At 38.1% G+C, this 22,324-nt stretch overlaps 1 protein-coding gene across 11 annotated transcripts in view; it reads left to right on the top strand.

Moving 5' to 3' along the window:
- TENM2 (teneurin transmembrane protein 2) overlaps positions 1-22,324 on the top strand; it is a 1,160,613-nt gene that overhangs the window by 523,620 nt on the left and 614,669 nt on the right. Inside the window, exon 1 of one of the 11 annotated variants that reach the window (XM_044777698.2) lies at positions 9,241-9,384. The exons of the other annotated variants lie outside the window; for them this stretch is intronic. Coding sequence (XP_044633633.1) covers positions 9,339-9,384 — 46 coding nt within the window. The 5' untranslated portion in view covers positions 9,241-9,338. Of the gene's footprint in view, positions 1-9,240; positions 9,385-22,324 lie in introns of those variants that run through there. 11 annotated transcript variants of the gene reach the window in all.

The following is a 22,324-nucleotide window of genomic DNA, read 5'->3' as shown; positions in this document are numbered from 1 at the left end:
GTGTAGTAATCAGCCATAGGGGCCAAAAGTGGAAATCACGGAGAGCAGTTAAGGGGCTCTACGATAATCCAGAAAAGAAATGATGATGGATTGCACCAGCGCGATGGCAATGGAAGTTTTAAGAAGTGCCTAGATTCTGAATATAGTTTGAAGGATGACCTTATTTTTGTTCTCCTAAGTTACTAAGGTAAGGCTGTTAAGATTCCAGGGACTGGTGATGTTCTTATTATGCATGAGATGACATCACAATAAAGTAAATGAGGTCAGGGATAGGTTTTTTTATTGCCAATAATCATTCAATGAGTTTTCTGAACAATCATAAACTTAGTAATTCACTTAGTGCTGTGACTCTACACAGCACCCTGTCAACATCATCATCAGCTAATATTTATTGAGCATCCTCTGAGTACATGGTATTGCACTCACAGCAACAGAGGTGAGCTGCATTAATTCTTCCAGCCAATGCTGGGCTATTGAGTGGCTTTTTGCCTCACTCTATTAATTGGTGCCCCAGCAGCCTCAAAGAAAGCATTAAGCTTCCAGAATACTATCTACTCCCTTGGAGTAGATTTAGCTTTGGTAGAATCTGACTACATAAGGAAACTATAGGGTTTTCTGTCTTTACGAGTATGCTAGTGCTTTTTTCTCCAGCTTCTTATAAAAAACTGGAAGAGATCAGTCCCATTTAGTGGATGGAGAAGTGGAGGCAGATAGTGGTTTAAGTGACTTGGCCACCACCACATACTGAGATGGTTGCAGATCTGGGATTGAAATAAAGCATCTTTTTCTATTGCACTACACTGCCTCTCAGTGGTACATGCTATTCCCGTCTCTCTTTCACACTGATATATATACAGTCATGAAAACTCCACCTAAATAGATTGAACTGGCATCTCTGCTCTTCAAGGGAGAATATGACACACAGTTCTTTGACATCTGCACAGCCTGATCGCTGGAAAAGTGATTGGTTTGTGTGTTTTTTTTAAGCCCCTTATTACAGGGGATTTGTCAGCTGTTAAAATCACCACTTTTTTGTTAGTTAAATTCTCCGCAGAAAGACGTTCTTGCTTTCCAAGTGCATCTAGAGATTTAGGAGCAAGCACATGGAATAAACTATTTAATTGCAATCCCTACTTTCATTTCGTTCTGGAAACTGTTACTCAATGGTGATTGTTTTGGTTGATCATTCTTTGTGAGAGGATTCTACCCCTTTTTTTAATGAAGGAGTTAAATTTGGAGCTAAGAAAGACTGCGAGTAGAAGGGGGCAGTTTAAATGCAGAATTTATTTGTAAATCTTGAAATAGCACCATTAAATGTCATGCACTCTGAGATGCACTTGAGTGTGCGCCCTCCAGAATGTCTGTTTGTTGTAATTTCATCGCATTACGTATTTTAGTGCATATCTCTTCCGAGCAGCTTCCAGAGCTTTTCAGATATTCAGCATCAGAAATTGCACTGTTTTATCCTGGATTTTACAAATAGCAACCAGATTATTGTAAAACAGAACTATCTGATAAGTAAGGTTGTGAATTGCTTTTGTGATTGTCATGGGTAAGAGTATTGAAGGAACTGGCAAACAGTGTGGTACCCTGGTTCCTGTAAAAATAAAACCTGTAGCAGTGAATGCATTTTCTGATGAATATGTTCAAGACTGTGATCATTGTGCAACTTCTGGTTGGATGCTTTCAAATGTTCCGTATTGAAAAACATCAGTAACAAGAACCAAATAGTCCACCAAAGCCTGTATTCAACTCAACCGAGAGGAACATAAATTCTGACTTAAGAGTTTCATGGAGGCCAACTCGATTTGGTCCACCATGGGAAGCAGAGACTGGAGGTTCTCTCTTGATTTACTTTCCATTTTTACTTTATGATTAGTGGCTGCTGCTTTGGTTTCACTTAAGGTGGTGTTCAAATCACTGTGCAAAACAGAAATGGAAAACAGACAGGACGGACCTCTGTACATCAGACAAAACCAAAATGCCAGAATGTGGTAATTAATGTAAGCAATTTTATAAGCAAAATAATTTGCTTTAATTGGCTAAATAAGATCTGATATAATTATAATATTTGATAAACTAATTTCAGAAAACTGTTTATATCACCAAGCTTTAATCATATTACATACTCATTGCAATTTTGGAAACAGATATGAAAATGGACCTGAATTGTCTTGTCTTTACCAGTAAAAAGCAAACATTAAGGCCTTTCTGGAAACTTCAGAGGTTGTGTCATTTTTTTAATTTTGGAGAATGTTTTTTTCTCTTTTGAAAACCAGTAATTTATAGACAGTTCCAATAGATTGAATCTCCAGGGAATCTAGATAGAACCACTATGAGGGTGAAAAATCTTTCCTAAGAAATATCCTTTTGTCCAAGGAGTGAGGCTTAATGGGGTAAGGTGTCTCCACAGTGTTCTTGCCCATTATATACCCCCTAAGGGAAAACAAACCTCCCAGAATAGATAAGTGTATAATTGGGCCTGAAATGACCCCATAGACGAGACCCTATAGAATTGAAAAACCTTCTCTCTAAGGATTAATTGCCTATAGGTCAACAGAAGCTGACTTCCAACTAATGTGCCAATGATTGGGGAAAAATTATATTCTTCCAGAGGGCAGTTGCTAATTCTTTCTACCATGAGAATAATCTCAACTTGTTGGAATGAGTTAATTTTGACACTCACTTGAACACTGGTTGACTTTGAGCATGTGCTCAAAAAATATATATACTAGAGTAAATAAATGACTGGCCTTTCATACCACCTAAGGGGTGAAAAAGCTACAAAAAAATTCCATGCACTTTTGCCACTATTCTAGCAGTATTCTAAAGGCCAGGGACTGTGTTATAAGCACTTCCACATAATTTCTGAAAGAGAGAATTTTATACCTATCAATACTTTCAGTATAAACACCAAATCAACATGCTTTTTAAAATATATATAGAAGCACACTCTATTCACAAGCTAGTACTCAAAGGAACAGCAATATATATTATACAAAAAATAAAAAATAAAGACACTTAGTTCCTACAACCCTCAGGAAACTTAAAATCTAGGTGATGAAATGAGTGAGCTAGAGATTTAGAAGAATAACAGCTCACCAACAGTATGAGCTACACAAGAACAGGACAAGATTAATTTGGAAAATTGTACGTAATAAAATGTTCCGGGCAATGGTTGCTTTGAAATTGGAGAATTGAGCATTTACCATGAGCTAATATACTCTGGACGGGATTCTCTGAGGATGAGGAAATTTTATATTGATCAAAGGATAGCATACGTTTAACAAAACAAATTCTATGGGAAGTAACATGTGGAGATAAAAGAGTACCCAATGTATTTGGATGTATATAAACCAGTTGGGTGGGAATAAAAAAAGAAAATCACTAGAAATAGATGGGTTTAGGCAAAATTGGCAGGTGACTCCATTCACTCATTCGCTTGTCAAACACATATGTATCGAGTACCCACTGTGTGTTAGACACTGTTCTCGGTACCGGGAATACAGCAGTGAGCAGTAACAGCATATCTTGACTTCATGAAGTTCATGCAAATATCAAGACTGGTACAAGACAATAAGCGTTCGACCATTGATAATCTTGTGTGGAGTGCATGGGGCATTTCTATTCTTAGTTCTATTGCTTTTCACTCGTACACTGACAGGCAGAGACCATAGTATCTAGTATCTAGTATCATTTAACTTGTTGAAAATTCAATAACATTATTTATTATTATGTACACTGAAAAGAATGATATTTGTTGACTGAATATTTTACATTATTCCAGGTTGTTTTAGTATTGTATAGACTTAGCCAAAAAGAAAAATAATGAGAATATAATTATTGCATTTATTTAAAAAGAAAGAATTAAAGGTGACTTAACCCTGTGGGTATTTGAGTGGTTATTTCTGCACTTTTGTGTAACCTTCAACGGACGATTTTTAGCTAACAACCTCCACTTTCCATGCATGGAATGGGCAGCTGAGGGGCCTATCTTCAAGCAGAATATAAATGCCAAGTATGACGAACCAAATGAAATCAATGACTATCACTTCCCTATAGCATTTTTGCAGAGAATGTCATTCATCTCAATCTGCATGCCTCATTCATATGTAATGTCTGCCTTTTATATTATTTTGTATAATTATGATGTTTTTCATAGAAAGGATGATGAAACCATTTCCTCAAAAAACAGTGTCACTGAATTTAAATGTCGTTAAAAACTTTAATCCCCATGAGCACAGATGATCAAGCAGTCAACAAACATTTACCGAGTAGGCAATCTACTTTGTTTAAAGATTTATGGAAGATACTCAAGATGTAGAGATGTTTTACACATGAACATTGCTCTCATTTAGTCTATAATATAAGTGGAAAAATAGGGCACAAACCTGAAAACCCAAATAATAACAAGCCAAGATGATACAGGCTGAGCTGTAAATGATCAGTGTGGATAAAAATAGCTAGAAGGTAGAAAGACAAGGGTCTATATCCTGGCTTTGCCATTTGTTCCTTTGTGACATTGGGTAAGTTAATTTTGCTAAACCTCAATTTCACCTCCTGTAAAATGGTCCTAATAACAGCCATTTGGTGGGTTGTCATGAGGTTTAGAAATTAGAGGCAGTGATAAATCGCTGTCATTTAATCAGCACTTGTATTATTACTACTACTCTTTATTGTGGAGGCACTGGCTGTATACTAGCTATTGTGCTAATTGTTTTACATTTATTAGCTAATTAAATTAAGTCATCACAATATTTTACAGACGAGAAGCTTGAGGTTCAAAGAGGAAAGGGATTTGACCAATGTCCCACAATTAGGAAATAAATTTCAGGCTCAGGATTTAGATCAAGCCACAGCTCTGAAGCCAAGCTCCTCATTATTGTACATACCACCTTCCCTGGAGCCCTTGAGTAGCTACTATGTAAACTTAGGAAAGTCAAGAAAGTCTTTGTGGAGGTCAGCCCCATGGCATGGTGGTTAAATTCGGTGCACTCCATTTCAGTGGCACAGACCTACACCACTCAGCCATGCTGTGACGGTCACCCGCGTACAAAATAGAGGAAGACTGGCACAGGTGTTAGCTCAGGGTGAATCTTCTTCAGCAAAAAGAAAGAAAGAAAGAAAGAAAGTCTTTGTGGAGAACATATAACTTGTCCGGGTCTTAGATAAAGAGATGGGAGTTAACGTCGTGATGAAAGAGAGAGGACATTCTAAAGAGAATAAGGAACGTGCGTGAGGCTCTGAAGGCGTGTGTACGGATCTGGCTGTTGGAGCAGCAAGCTCCTGTGAGGAGGTTACATGGATATGTTGGTGTCAAACGGCAGAGATTTTTGAATATGAGGGGAAAAAAATCTTCATTTTATTCTCTAAAGAATTGTGAAGTTTTGATGATTTCTTTCTTATAAAAACTAGTATTTATTTAAAATGAGAAAAGAAATCATAAACTATGAATTTTTAAAGACTAACAATAACCACAAATATTACGATTGCCAGAAAAGTAACATGATCTTTTTATTGTCAGCCTGAAACACCTCTTTAATTCTTTTCCCTACATTTTTTTCTGCATGCTTTTTGTTTCGTCAGATGATAATGATTTTTACTATCATTTTTTTGAAGCTTTGATGATTTTTAAGCTGATACATAAGCTAATGAAATAAATCAGACTTTCAATAGACCAATCAATAACTATCGAGAATGGAAGTCATTCAGAGTGGCATTTTAAGAAGGTTATTCTGGCTTGTGAAGGATGAATTGGAGAAGAAAAGAAAACCTCTTAAAATGGTTGTTTTCGATAGCTGTTTCATGACAGTTGGGAGAAGTGTTAGGACTAACAAGGCACTAATAGTAAAGTATTGGTTTGCCAAAGATTAGCTGCTTTATCCATTAGAGCAGATTCAAGGTCATTCCTGGAAGAATGTCATTCTCCTTCACTTAGATTCCAAGTGCTTTCTTGAGAGGGGAAAAGGCAGGTGTGTACGATCTGGTTCCGTCTTTGACAGGACCCTAGGACTGTCCCTGGAGGAGCAGGGGCTGATTTTCGTCACCCTTCATGTTTCAGGACAGAGAAGCATGGAGAAGTGCTGCATTAAAGGATTATTGCAACAGTCCGGGCAAAAGTGCCCAGATGGAGAAGGTATTAGGAGTCTGGAAATGAAACAATAACTTAAAGGGACATGGGGGGGTTGATGTTTGATAGTAACAGATAATCGAATGATAAGACAGAAAGCAAAGAAAGGAGCCCTGAATGACTGCAAGATTTATATACTTTACACAGGCAAGAGAATTGGAAGAAACAGCTGGTTTTGAGGGTGGGGTCGTGAGTTTGGTGTAGACCTTCTTGAGTTTTAAGCATGCTATCCAAGTGGAAAGACCCAGAGCGCAGTTTGAATAACTTGAGCTTACAAGGCAGGTCGGAGGGGAAAGAAGTCTTTGTGACTCATCTATTTTGAGGGGATAAAATATTGTCTATCTTAGCTATTAAAAAACATCTCTTGGGTGGATTTCCTAATAGGCATCTATTTAGGAAGAACTTGCTATGTGCTAGGAACAGAACTCACAAAAGAACAGTACATGCATTATTTATTCCTAATGACAGCCCTGAGAGGCAGGTAATATTATTACACCCATTTTGAGATGAGGAAACAGCCACTGAGAGGCAAAATAACTTGGTCAAGGTCACACAGCAAGCAGGTGGTAGAGCTGGGGTTCAATGCAGGCAGCCTGGTCCCCAAAAGTGAGCACTTTACCACCATGTACTCCACAGTATAAGCACATGAACATAAAGCTCTCTCAGAGAGAAACCAGTCTTGTAACACTCATATTCAGGTAAGAAACAGTAATGTGATTTGGACCACTTTTGACACCCCAGAATAGTCAGACAGCCCCCCTCCCTCATGATACCTTAAGAATAAATCATATATATCAATCTATAAATGATGCCCACTTGGGGTACCCACCTCCTCACTAAGGAAGTGCTTAAAATAAGCAACAACACTGATAGCCATTTATAGCTTTAAAAAAATCCTTTTTTGTCGCCTTGGTTCCTTTTTATCTTTCCTTGACGATGCTTTGCTGATCCTGTTCAATAAGCCCCAGGCCCCTCCCCTGCTTTTATTGCGCTGAAATAGTTGTATTCTTGAAACAGGGTCTTTATTTTTATTGGCAGAAAATTCTCAGTCTACTTACTCCCTTGTACAAAGTTAATTTTAACTATAGAACCTATATCAATAATGTCATTTAAAGGAGGCTGCTTCCAATATACTCGGCGAAACGTCTGCAGAGAATTCCGGATTTACCAGCGCACCTCATCCCCAGCCACTCGCCGGCCCTGCAGCCTCCTTTCCCTTCTACATCTGAGCATTCTCTGTTCTCTGGCCAGCTGCCTTCTGTTCGGCCCCTGTGTGTTCTCCATTCTCTGCTCTGTCTTAATGACAAGGAGGGCTTCATCTTGATCACATTGTGAGGAGACAGCGAAGTTGTTACTTCTTTATTTGGGTCCAAGCAAAAAACATACCCTCCTGTTGGCAAACCATGAAAATTATGACACTTTGAGTTTAACGAGATCAAGCGATCCGTCTTTGGATACAGCGATGTGGCCAGGGTGGAGGGAAAAGGTCTTATTCCTGGACCAGTTCTCATTCTCTATCTGGTGGCTCACACAGGAGCTCCAAAACACCAGATGCCTAGGGTTCGTGGATATATTGTCGGGATACACCATAGTCGAAGGGAAATGATTGAGTGTTTTGTTTTAGTTTTTCCAAAACAATAAGTATTATAAGTAGGACACATGGGATTTATTTTCCATTATTAGACTTGCTTAATTTGGACAAGAGAGTCAGTCAAAAGCTTAGGTGTCTCCTTTTCCTGCTGGCTTACTACTCCGTTAGCTTCAGGTTACCACGGAAAGCAAGCACTTACTTCCACCCATAATTTAACTTTTATACCAAATACTTGACCTTGGAATCAGCAATTTACATCCTTATAAAAGAGGTCACTTAGGGAATTTAACTGTGTAATCCTAGCCCCCATGTGGCAGGAGATGAGTAGAAATTGAACAAAGCTGGTGAAACACTATTTGAAACAATTTGAATTAGGAAATCATTTCTTTTTGACTTTGTTTTAAAAATGGAACCTACTTTAAAATGGTACAGGAAGGCTGACGGATGCAGTAAAAGTCTGTAGAAATAGTGACTCAAAAACTCTGTTCCAGGACTCAAGAAAAGCATGCCTGTTGTCACATTTGGAGGGAAATCAGAAAGAATTTAGGTTTCCACTCACCTAATACCTTCTTTTCCAATACCTTTCCTTCAAACATCTTGTCCTCCCTTTTATTTTGCCTTTATTAATAAGATTAATGGAGAAAAACCACCTTTCAAACTTTAACTGGGAAACCTGGGTTTTGCAAGTGCTAATATTTTGGTGTCGGCTTTTTCTTCTAAAGACAATTATCAAGACGAAGCATTTGTTTCTTCTTTTGTTTACCCGTGGCAGTTTGTCAGCAGTTATGATAAGTAGAGTTCCATCTGCCAGTAAAACTACGTTGCAAATTGCCGTAGAAATTAGCAGCTTTCATTTTTGCCTACATAAATAAATATGCGAAATAAATTGCACCTAAATGCATCCTAAAAAATCACAGGTACACGGCACAGTTAAATGCCAATCAGACAAAACCAGAGACACATTGCGATTATCTCAGTTTTCAAACCTGGAAGATACACGAATGTGTTTCTAAATGAGAGAGGCAGTGTATCATGCTCGCTGAGATAAAAACAGAAGCTGCCAGACACTGCACTGTGGCTTTATTCTCAGAATCCTTTGCCTGAAACCCGCTCTATCTTTTCTCCGCGTTCTTTCTTCTCTCTCTCTCTTTCTCACTCTGTCTCTCTCTCCTTCTGTCCCTCTCTCCTCGCTGGCTTTCCCTCGCTCATTGTTCTCTCTCTCCTCCTGCCTTTGATGCACATACGTTGTCACATTCCATTGACTCTCCCCTCTTCTCTGTTCTTACACTCGAGCCTAGCGGTGCTTTCGCCAGGCAGCGGCAGCCTCTCCTGCGAGTTTTGGTCATGTGTGCAGCTCAGTTTGATAGCGCGTTCCTTTTCTGCCTTTTCACTCTTACAAAAGATTAAAAGGTGGCGTCACATTGCTCCCCTGTTCCTTCCCGCAGGAGGGACTTAAAAGGGACAACAAAAACTAATCACTTTCAATAAGCATTTTCTTGCTGGGGAAAAGGGAAAAAAAACAAAAAGAGGAGAAGAAGAAAGAAAAAAAAAAAAAGGCGGGGGGTGGATTTAGCGGTGTAATTTGAGACCGGTGGTGAGGATTGGGGCGAGCTAGAGATGCTGCACGCTGCTAACAAGGGAAGGAAGCCTTCAGCTGAGACAGGTAAGAGCGCCCATCGGAGGGTTTGACCGAGAGGCTTAGTTAAATCTCTGTTTTCACCGTTTTGTAATTGAGAAAGGCATCCGCAGCAGAAGCCGATTTTTCAGTCGGCTTCCTTTTGTTTAACATAGAAAGTACCTGTATTAATTTTGATGAATTAGAGCATGCAGCAAATTCAATTGAAAATAGATTTGTATAGTAAATGCATTTACGCTGAATGATTTCTCCTCCGTTTTATTTAAGGGGAGAGATGAGAAAGATGATTTTGATCAGAATAGCACTTTGCATTACGTTAAATTCTAAACAGCTAACGGGGAAAAAAAATAATAATCCAATTGATCCTGTTTTTGAACTCCGGGACTTAAACCCTGGGAGAGAGCTGGCATTTGAAATTTTTCTTCGAACTGAAGTTCTGATGCGTTATAATAATTTTTCACCCGAGGTTTAAGCAAGGGTAGAGTTTATTTAAGTCTGGCTGCTTGGGTGTGTTTGGTTTGGATCTTGTGGGTGAAGCGCTTGCTTATATCTCCGCAACCTGTGCCAGGTTGATGTTTCATAAATGGAGATTAAGGGTTGTCCCAAATGAAATATGAAGTTAAAACATCAGGCTAGGGTATGTTTTAGAAAAGACGCCAGTAAATAATTAGGATAACTGAATTATGACAGTTCGAAATGGGAGTTAACTCTGGAGGTGCTGTTTGATAAGCCTGCCTGGATTCTAAGCGGCTCGATAATGAAGCGGGCTAATTGTCAGTTTCAAGTCGGAACTTTGCATTAGGACCTAAATTTAGATTACGTGTGGACTTTCTCTGTAGGTGGCTTTTAGGAATCTGTCCCTTTTGTGCGCTATGAATGAGAGTTGTGGATTATATTTGATGGCATTTCTCCTTTAAAGAGCTTTGGGATGAAGCTTAAAAGGCTCACATCTATTTTAACGTTGAACAAACACAAAATGCAATATTCTGTAGTCTCCCAGCGCCTGATTCTTGTTGCTGCTGTTGTTTTAAAGTTTTGATGATCTATTTTTAACCTCAGTCTTCGCTGATTTTGTGTTCATTGCCTCTGCTGCGAAATTTATTGCTGGCGTGAATGAACTGAGATTTGAGAATGCCAAAAAAAAAAAAAAAAGAAAGAATCTAATTAGCCAGAGTTTTTATTTAAGGATAACAGAAATCCAGATTATACCCAGGTTTTTACCTAGGATGTTACCTAAAATGTTTGAATTAATTTTTAGATGACTTTTTTTTGGATGGGAGAAATCTGAATATTAAAAGTACAAAATTCTGTTAAAAGAATGCTTCTCAGGAATGAGATACAGAAAGGTGACTTTAATGCTTGCACGAGGTTCGGTCCTAGAAAGATCTGCTATACTGTAGCACTGTTGGGTTCAGCAACCATGAATGAGAAGATATTTTACATATTTGTTTGGTGATAAGGTTTTCTTCTTCCCGAGTTTCCAAACTGAACTCTCTCCTTGGTACCTTACTCTGACGTGGCTTGTGTCTGCCAGACCATCTAATGGCATCTTGTGGGTGCAGCCCGTGAATCCAATTTTGTGAGGACATTAGGAGCTGCTGAATTTGAGGGAGGGGAGACCAAACGGACTACAGGTCTCATCACACCTCATCATTCAGAGGTAATCGCCAACAGAAGTTCCTTGGGAAGCCCCGTCACACAGCTGTGGGGAAACCTAATTTTTCCATCATGGTTGAAATAGCAGAGAAAGAGGTGGACAAGGGAAGAAGAAAGTGCTGTAAAATCTTTGATGTAATCGCACTGGCGGTCTCATAACGGATTTTTAAAATCACATCACATGTAGTTTTCTTTTTTTCAACTTAAGAAACTTTGCAGAATCTTAAAGTAGCTCTTCTCAGATTCCATGCCTGTTTCTACATAGCTTCCTGGCATAAAATCTTTTCTCTTACTCTCGCTTGACCCTAACTACTGAGTTTTGTAATGCTGCCGCTGATCCTGATCATGATTTCTTAAATAAGTGACAAGTGCTGAGAAGATGGGCTAAGAGAAATGTACTGTCTGCATCATAGATACATTTTAATTTTATTTATGAAAATGACTTCTTCAAGGTGAGGAGGTGATAAATTTGAAGTTGCCGCTTGCTTGCATGTATCACTGAACCTCTGTCCTCCTGGAGAACGAAGGACAACTGAAGTAGGCAGAAATAATTCAGTTGGAAACTGGATGGTAGTTCAGCACGCACTTTCTAAGCAGATGGTAACCCAAACTATCCTTACTCAAACTATCTGATTCATATAAATAGCATTTTTCTGACTTTTCCAGTAGATGTTGCTGGAGAGCAAAGAAAAGATCATTTTTTTTTACAGGGAAAAAAGAAATGCAGTAGACTTATAAAAGCCAAGGAAAAAGATCCTTCTCCCCAAACTCCGCTGATAGCATTTTGCATAATTTGCTAATTAATGAATTATATTGAATCATTACCTTTTATAATGTTCTATAGAAAGCCATTAAAACTTGAGTTAGATTTTAAAATTATGAGATTGTTCTCCTTAGTCCCTGTATATAATATCTGTTTACTGTTTTCTCTTTTTAAAAAATCAAGTTAACTGCACATTACTATTCAGAACATTTCATCCCTGAATACCAAAACCCTTTAACATGCAAATATGATGTCAGAGGAAGAACTGAAATAGAATACCCTGAGAAGAGTAATGATCAAACGCATTATAAAAATATGCACCAGTTGCCAACATGTAATGAAATATTAAGAAATTAAAAGCATGCAACCTCTAAAGTAATAGAATTTCATTGCTCTGAGACTGTTTTCCCACTGAATATTAACTGCTTAATAGATCTATCCGTAAAAAACAATCAAAAACATACATGGCTTGTCACTGAAGTTCCTTCATTATATGATTTTGAAAAATTAACCCAATAGGATTTTCCTCAGACTAGGAAATGTAATTAACATTGGATATTAAGTGCCAGATTTCCAAAGCAAGAGCCACAAGGCTTGATGGAGAAAATAGAAATGCAGAGTGCTAGGAGCTGAGGGGACTCACGCTGGAACTACTCTGCTGGTAATCACTCTGATAAAATGACAAAGATGTCCCAGAGGAGCACAGGATTCTAGTGCCCAGACACAAACTGATGCAATTTCAGGCAACCGATGACCTCTATCTATGGGAGTATTTATTTTTGGAAATGATCAATTAACCGATTTCAATTGTGAAAGAAAAGCGTATATATTTTTTCCAATGCAAGGGGGCTTTGGATATTACAAAAGCACATTCGGATAGGACAAGGGTACCACCTGTGTGGTAGAGCTTTTGGTTTTTCTTACCTTATACAGTCGGAGCTCTTTTCTGGTGGATTTTTCTGTTGCATTGAAGCCCTTCTTTGTCACTTTTCATTCCTGAGGTGTGAAATGCTCCCTAGGATGTTTTGATTTAACACCCATTCATTTCTCTTTTCTGGGAGGAAAAGGCTTATATTTAGAAGGAATAAGCTACTCCTGTTTTGTAATTAGCACTGTAAGTCCACTAGGGTAAGGATGTTTCAATTTTTTTCTTTTTTTTTTGCTTTCACTCACGTACATTTTTTGTGCTTGACCCACAGAGATTATTTTTTTCCTTTTCTCTTTAAATAAGAAAAGCTTTGCAATTTGGTGGGAGATTTTGGTTTCTTTTGTGGATTTTTTTGCTGTTCGCTTTTGGTGATTTCTTTTTTCATTATAGTTATCAAGCACTGACTATACCTAAAGCCCCCTGAGTTCAACGTATCAAATGGTACCTCTAGCCACAGTGACAAAAAATGTCTGTCGCCTCACTGAGAACCTTAGGAAGATGGAAGATGTCAACTGTACCTGGAGAATTGCCTGATGGGTTAAAATGTTCCGGATCCTAACTCCTTGCTTAGGCAAGCAGAAGAGGAAAGGTCACTGCAGGTTGAGGTAATACTGAGGATGATAGCCTTTGAATTAGGAGTGAAAGGTGAAAACGTAAGATAATCCTGATGAGCAAAATCAGAGGGGTCATGTGGGAAGTAATACCACAAAGCGTGACTGATGCCAATACAATCAAGGGCCTTGAATGACAGGCCAATGTATTTAATAGTCCCTGGGAAGATGTGATCTGGCAGCTTCTAGAGGAGCTTCCTTAATATGGGAATAGGAAAGGAGTGGAAGAGTGGCTCCTTACTATGCCCGTCGCCTACCCAAGAGATGCTGAAGCACCTATCTAGGGGCCATCTTCTCTCCCATTCAGTTGTGGCCTTAAGGAGCTGATATTACTAGAGTGATATTGCTTTACCTTTTAGGAATGATGTTGGAAAAACAGTGAGAACCTCTACTCTAGAGGCTGGAAGCCAGTGAATAATCTAGTGCATTAGCCTAGACATAGGTGGTAAGGTTGAGAAACAGTCGAGGGGAAGGAAAATGGCTATGAGAAACACCTTCCTATTATAATTATTGCAATTTCTTGTGTGTACTGCAGATGTCACGGCCTCATTAGGCAGAGATTTTGTGTATATGCATTTGTTGTCGTAAGAAAAACTTTCACCATTCGTCAAAGATGAGACCTGTAGTTTAGAAGGTGTGGTATTCTCTCCATACTATTTGGATTATAATCCATTTGTGTTATGTTCACCTCCAGTTTCCTCACATTGATTAGGATGGCTTTTTATGATCTATAAGGGTTTTCTTCTCTCTAAAAAGGTATAACTTTATTTGTTGGAATTATTGCCTCCCTGAATTGCCTGTGTATCACTTTGCATAAACTTGACTAACTTGCCCTAAACTCTTAGATGCCTAGTGTGTTTAACTGACAAGCTCAGCTGTGGAGTCTCCTTTAACTAGGTAATGGAAGTTTGTATCTTAACATATAAGATGTTTTCTTGCATCCGATAGACTTCGTAATGAGAAGGAGCAAAAATAATTAGCACAATTAAGTGGAGTGCCACCCTTTTCCTCAGAAGTTGATTTAACCAACCTATTCAGGTGGGCAAGGTTACCAACATCACCTCGGAACCAAGCCATAGATGAGTGTCTTGCCTTGTCCTCCAACCACTTTAATCTAATGTGTTCCATTTATTTTTCCAAGCTTTTCATCTTCCCACCATTTTAATACCATGAGAGATGGGGGGGCTGCCCATGACATTCACACTTGACATTATCAAACACAAAAGGCATCACTCATACACTTGACTGCATTACAATGCAAGGGAAAAAAATAGATCCCAACGGCTTAGAAATTATTGTTTCGTACCTTGAATGTAGGTGGATTTTTTTTCTGTTTCCTCCAGCCTGCCTCATTTGACTGTTTAGCTTCTGTGTGTTTGCAGAGAGTCTGAAAACCTTGGAAAAATCAGCGCTCATAAATTCTTAACATACACATCCTCATGTTTACTGGAGGGATGTGTATTAATACAATGGAAATTTACAACTCTATTATTATCTGTTATTTGCTGGGCACCAACTACATTTTGATGCTGTACCGAAGTTGAGCCTCACGTTAGAATTGTCTTTTCACCATTGACTTCAGTTCTTCTGACTGTCAGACAGCTGTGGCCAAACCTTTTCCTGACTCACACCTCTCTGGTTATTGCGGTAACCCCATTATTGCTGAGTAGGCCGGGGATCTATTGAATCCATAGCAGTCCTGTGTTTGTTTGTCCGTGAAATCTTTGTGTTTGTGTTGGGGTGGGAAGGAGGGGTTCTTTTAAAGTTAATATAAATTTATCAATACTTCCCTTTGCTTACTATTCTCAACCTTCTAGTTAAAGATAATTTACGCCCCCCCTCCCCCCTCCCCCCTCCCCCCTCCCCCCCCTCCCCCCAGCCGTGTAAGAGAACATTTGTCAGCTGAACAAATAGTGTTATCGGATTGTGGTGAATTGCCTCAGTAGCATTACATCATGCGTGGAGATCGCACGCACTGTAAAGCTCTGTAAAACAGCCAGCTACATGGTATCCTACAGGTTTAATATACTTCTGCAGCCTTGTACTTGGGAAAGATTTCTGTAATTGGAGACAATCTAGCAAGGAAAACTTTCTAAGCCATTGGAGGCCAAAATGCAAGATTTTGAGAAATGTGACTTTATCGACTTGAAACTGAATGGATTACAAATTTCTCTTAACTGGACAGAATCATAATTGCATACATAGTACAGTCCTGATTATCCAGGGTTTGAATTTCCAGTGTGGGGATTATCCAGATTTCTTCTCTGACTCCTCTGTCTTCTAACTACCTGACGTGAATCATTTCTCTAATCATCGGCACCTCTGCTAATAGTATGAAAGGGCGTATTTGAGCAGCGAAATCCAAACCAGTGAGTTATCCTTTGGAAGAGCTAATTATGTAAAAAGTCTGAGCGGCTAGGTTTTCAAAACTATTCACTAAAACTGACTACCTAAGTTTTAATTTGGGGGAAGGAGGGTCCTCTTTCTATTTACAAATGATAGTCTACTACAGCTGTTAAAATGCCCATATTTTTCCCACATGTTTAAGAGGCAAAAAGTAAATCAACCGGTTTGAATGACGCCAAGTAATTGGCTTCATTGTTCTGGATTATATCATTCTCCTTTCCTACCACCCAGACCAACTACCATTTTGAATTAACTGGTTGCATATTGTGTCCAGCTGGAATTTTACAAGGCCACTTGGATCACGCAAGTGATCTGATTAGCATATTCCTCCAGTATTAAATACAAAAGTGAGTTATTGGTGCCCAAACTCCACTTAGTTAATATCCAACACCAGTCCCATCCCATTTCCATCATCAGCAGACTGCCAGTCTATCCTCGAGTTGACTCCCTGGAGGTCTTCAAAGTCCCAGAGGACTTTAAAGACTTTAAAGCCTCTTAGATACCAGAATTAGGCTGAAATGGTGCAAGGATAGGAATGTAGCTGACTTCCAGAGGGGTTATAATTACAGAATAAGCGCGGACATTATCAACCACCTTCCAAGTTTGCAGAACAGGATACAGGATTCCGTCTCCTGGATATCACTACAGAATCAGAATTTGATTTCCTCTCCTTTTCTTATACGTCAGTTGTGGCTTGAACATTTTCAAAATCTTGTGATCATATCTGCCACTTTGTAACAATGTCTTATCAAACAATGCACTCCTCTCTTATACTATCCCTATTTGGCAAATGTCTATGAATAATTGGTTGCACTCTGAGATGTCTAATCAAACTTCACAAGATGTTTCTATTTCTAAATCTATTATGTAATTCACTGTAAGTGATAAAATATACACTCTGTAACATAGTTGACATAAATATGCTAAAAGGCGAAAGATGTTATCAGTCTCTTGATATTAAAAAATACTTATCACTAGATTAAAATTTTAGAGTTTATTAGAAAGAAATTTACTTGGAGTTTTTAAGTGTTGAGGTGTAGCTGATGATGCGGTATAATGACCAAGAGTTTTCAATCCGTATTTTAAATGAGAGTTTAACAGTAACGTAGTACACAACTGAAAATGGAAAATCTTGGCGACTATTAGGAAAATCATTGACAAATCTAGTCCTGAGTTCCATATATGTAGGAGATGCCTCTTATTATTTATATGTATGTGCACATTTATATGCACATATGTATATACATATGTGGTTACTCCATATATATGTGCATATGTCTATCTCTGCCTCTTTCTTTGTATCTGTGTCTGAATCAATGTGTATATCTATATCCAGAGGTAGAAAGAGAGAGAATGGGTATATTCCTAGTCAAATATAGTGTGGCTATATTTCTGGTAAGATAGTGTATTGTTTTCAAGCTGGCATTATTAATTTCCTACACTCTGACGTGCAGTGAACTTGGTACCATGGATGCCAAGATGAACCAGACATAACTCTTAAGGAGTTCATTATCTTGACCTGAATTAGAAATTATTTTAATGTTGAGTGTTTCACTCTTGGGTATATTTAACAATTGGAGACATTGAGAGAAAAAAAATTCGAGGATTGCAAAGCCATCTGAGCCCTCACTAGGTACCTCAAAACTTGACATGCTTTTTGCCTGGTCAGGAGGATTGGAAAAGAAATATAGGAAGTATGATTTGGGGGACCACATAAGTTGATCTGGTCTCAATTAAAAACAAATCTGGCTTTATGGAAAAGCCAGTCTGGTGTGTCTGAATTCTCTATTACCCCTTACTGCTGGCAAGTCACTAACCAAAGATAGGATCAGTTCTCTGATAGTCGCTTTTCTATGAGGTCTGTACAAGTGAGAATACAGGGAATGTGCTATCCACATGCTTAGTATTAAATGTGTACACATAAGGTCTTGTTTGAAAATGTATGTAAATAATTTGTCTATATCTTTCTAAAATGAAATGGGCTTATGTGGTTAAGATTCTTTTATTCTCAATCTATATGGCATTTATGATGTCTATGTTTTATGTGTTTATAATCACATATCGTATGTGATTTATATACACACACAGATAGTCTCTAGAGGTCAGTAGAATATAAGAAATGGGCAAACATTCATGTCTAGATGAGAACTAGAGATTCTGAAGACCATTTTTCAAATGGTAAAATGATGATAGTTGACTAATGACATTAGAAACTAAAATCATTAATCAGTGTTAACAAAAAAGTCATGTCATTCTTGTTCCTGAAATGAATCTAATCTTTGTTTTAAGCAAATTTCAGATAAATGAAAATTTACATGGCAAGAACCTTGACAGAAACCCAAGCTGTAATTACTTTATTACAGTTTATTATAAGACTGTGATTCCCTAGAACGTCTTTTGAAGATATTTTTAACGTTACCAGAACAAAATGATAAATTGTTTTTAAACACTTGGCTATTACATCCAAAACGTTATTTCTGCTTTAACTGCCACTTCAGTCCCCTCAACTCTTACAAATGAATGATTTGATGATTTATGTGCTGCCGTTCTATTTGTTCTTATGAACTAAATGTCCCTGATGTTGGAAAATGTATTAGAAAATTGTGATTTATTTTATATATAAAGTTAAAATGGTTGACAGTTCAGCAAAGCGCTGCACAGTTGAGCATGTTTATCAAGTTTTCCTCCAGAAAAGTCGTGCACAAAAAGTGTAGAAAATGGTAGCACGTAGCTATGAACTATTTGACGATAAAGTTGCCAGTGCCTGTTACACACCGTCTCGTGCAAGAGAAAACAATGATCCTGTGGAGTATTTAAAAGAACGTTAAGCTTAGAGTGGCTTCAGGCATCACCAAGAGATCCCCAGTAGATATTTGATAAATATTGATAGAGCACTTCTAATGGGTAATCTACTTTCTTTGCCGCCAAATTAGTAAATGAGGAAGATACAATATATTCCCCGTCCTCAAGGAGTTTACAATGTAATTGGATGCCTCCTATGTATCATTTCCCGTGCCTCTGTGCCCCAACCTGTGCTCTCTCAAGCTTCTGTATTCTCCGTTCCATCCCTACAGGATTCCTTTCAGTCCTTCCAGCTTTCATAACTCTGCCTTTGTAAATGCTCATCCTTCTCGTTTTCTTCCAACACACCAGCTTGCCCTGGCTAATTCCTGTTCATCTTTTAGGTTTCAGTGTGATGTTGCTTCCTCCCCAAAATTTTCCTGGACTATCCCTCCATCAGTATAAATTAGGAACTCCCACTCTGTGACCCTTTAATAATGTGTTTACCTTATTATAAGACTGCTCTCAATTTATATAACTGTCAGTTTAATTGTCCATCTCCATATAAGTTTTTCAGCTCAGTGAGGGCAGGAACCGTGTGGTCTAGCTTGTCCACTGCTGTATCCTGATGCTTGGTAAAATATCTGGCAGCATAAAGTTTATTTAACCATGAACTCTTGAATGAATGTTTAAATACGTAAGTAGTCACAATGCATTGATAAATTAAAAAGGAGGTATCAGATCTTCAAGGAACTGGGAAGGATTACAGTTCATTCTTGTTTGGGCTCAAGTCTTACTCAAATTAGCCACAGCTGTCACCTTTCTTCTGCCTCTCTTGATGTACTTTGAAATAGATCCAAATCCCTGTGTACCAGAATAGAACCATCTTCTTAGTTGGAGAAGATTGTACACTTTTTAATTGTGGTTTTCTCCTTAGTTTCTGATCATGTTACTTATGATGGACAGTAGACTTGTTCTAGTGGAAGCCTAAAAGTGCTGACTCCATACTCTCCACTCTAGTGATTGGTTTCAAAATATGGAACCTTGGCTATCAGAACTACTTAAAAAGACTGTGGACTCTGAGCACTGCCACCATGAATATGGATCGAGTGGGTCCTCAATATCAGACACTTTGCTAGGAACTGGAGATTCAGAAATGATGATGCACAATAAGTACATATTGATTTATTTTTAGTTGGATCTAGGAGACCAAAGCTACTTTATGTGAGGATCTTCCCCCCAGATCATACTTCTCTGCTGTCTTTTCCAACTTTCCTCCTTAATGTTTCAATAAGGTCTTTGAGTTTTCTGACTTGCTAACATGGAGCTGTCCCTGGTTATTTGTAGTTGAAAGACCCTAGTAGTTGCCATTCTTCCTTTTAACACCCTGAGACTTATGTTTGCATCCCTAACGTGAGTTTCCCAGATTCCCACACTATTATTCTCTAGCGATGTACACGTTTAGATGACTGAGTAGCTTCTGGTGCATGCAGTTGTGTCAGAGCACCCATTTCACTTATTTGTTTTTCAGTTGGCCATTTTAGTTAAGCGATACTCTCAAAGTAGAAAATTATTCTCATAGTACCCTGCAATATGGCTAAGAATGGATTTGGAATTGAGTGGACTACTTTAATTTTCTATGATTTTAATTGAGCTGCATTCCACCTTTTATTTCACAAACGTATGATGAGTTTGGTGAGAGGTACAAGGAATATGGTAGAGAGAGCTCCGCCAGATATGGTGTCTTCTCATTATCTTCAGTTACCTTCTGCCTTTATCAGCTAACCCCATGATCACTATTGGTTATTTTTGTTGTTGTCTAATGGAGGGAGTGAATATTTTATAAAAAATATAAATGTGATTCTCTATCTCTGTGTACTTATATGACTAAAGCAGCACTGGAATCATGTTATTATTTGGGAAGCCTAATGGAGGTTTCAGGAAGAACTAAAGAATGCCTGGATGCGGGGGGAGCTGGCTATTCCATAGTTCGGTAATGTTTGCTCTCTACTATCAGGGATTTTATTTTTTAATATTGTGTCAGGGAACTAAAAAGAGGAACATGTGGAAATTAATAATAATCAAATTCTTTTCTTCAAATTTAAGAACTCATCAATCAAAATATTTTCCTAAAAATTTATTGTCTCCCTGTATTGCACAAACACATAAAAAACCTTACAGCCATCCTAGAAGTTCTTTAGATAACAATCTAATACAAATATTAATCAAATAATAAGACAGTTATTTTAAGTTATACTAATAAACGTTAAAAGGCTGGTTAGTTTACTGTCCTCCTGACAATATGCATATTAAATGATTTGAGTTCACAACTGTAATTTCTATCTGTTTTAATTTTTTACATATGCTCTTTATCCCAATTTTTGCTTCCGTGAGGATGATGTCGAGATGTCCATTTCTGCCTCACTCTCCTATCCTTCTCCAAAGAACATCCTATTAAATCCACTCATGCATCTTTTGCAGAAACTCTTAATAGCAAAAATAGTTTATACTTCTTCTTGAATCAGAAAATATTTCTAGAAAAATAGTAATTATTTGAAAAATGAAATGCACTTGACGAGAGAAAATACGTTGCATTCGTAAAGAATTATAATCACCTCATAACAATCACAGTATCCTTCATTTGCAAAGCATTCTGGAATGAGAAATAATCAATATCAGAGTAAAAGAATATATTTCATTTTAGTTAGATGATTTCACTTCATAAAAATGTATACAGTTATACAAAATAGACCTTTGACTTTTAACTTGGGTCTGTTTTGCAGTTTTGAAAGTGCTTGTGGATTTGTTAATGTTAAATTGGTAATTGTTGATCTCCGAGGAGGGGTGCAGCATCTTCAGTCTGAGCTTATTACCGTGTAAAATATGGATTGCCTTTACCCTAATGGCCTCTGAATCCTATTACCATCCCATTAGAGAGTGTGGGATTTTAGTAATTCTGTTGTTGTTTCCAGTGGGCAGTGTATATAATGGGGAAGGGCAGGGGTTAATGCAATTCATCTCTTTTAATACTTGTAACTCTGAGTCCCTTATCACTCGCTATGGTTTCAATGGTCTTCCCCACTCCCTTCTTTCTGTTATCTTTAAGGCCCAACGTATTTCTCTATGCCTTTCCTAACCAAAAGAGTTTGGAGAGGGGAGTAATTTGGTGATGGTTAGGTTTAAATAGAATTTTAGCCATTAGCTTTTCATAAAATGAAGATAAATAAATAAGGTGGTGCATCAGCTTGTTGTGAAACAGGCTGTGGCTCAGAAAGGTTTTCAGTGACTGTCATTGTGCCAAGAATAGTATTGAAATAGCTCTTCAATCAAGATCATTTATAGGGCCTTTTGGAAGGAGAAGCATGAGACAAGCGGGTCGGATCAATGCCCGCTAGTGTTCTGGGTATAATGTTTCCATGTGTTTGTGGAGACAGCTGTGTCCTGGTCCTAGTTGTGCTAGAGAGAGGAATTGGGAAGGATTTCAAAGTGATAGAAATGAGATTCCTTTAAAGAGAAGTTTATGAGCAGTAGTTCATTCCCTATATATCAGACATGCTCAGGAGATGTACATGTCTGATTATATATCCGTAGTTTTATTCATGAAATTTGTTTTTAGCTAATACAGCTTTTTTCGGAATAAATATGAACATCAGATTACTTCTCAGTATGTCAAAACAAATTAGTTTCCCACAGGGATGCAGTGAAAGGTGTAACTATTTTCCCTTTTTATATGTCAGAAAGCATTACTGGGACTGGGAAATCCCCACTTTTCCCCCCTTCGCCCCCGAGCCTGGTGGTTTGCAAAGGTCTCGTTTAATGCAC

The sequence above is a fragment of the Equus asinus genome, chromosome 9 (genome assembly GCF_041296235.1).
Source record: "Equus asinus isolate D_3611 breed Donkey chromosome 9, EquAss-T2T_v2, whole genome shotgun sequence".
In the NCBI taxonomy this organism is placed as follows: Eukaryota; Metazoa; Chordata; class Mammalia; order Perissodactyla; family Equidae; genus Equus; species Equus asinus.
The sequence above is the reverse complement of the archived record's forward strand: the minus strand, read 5'-3'. Positions and strand labels throughout refer to the sequence as shown.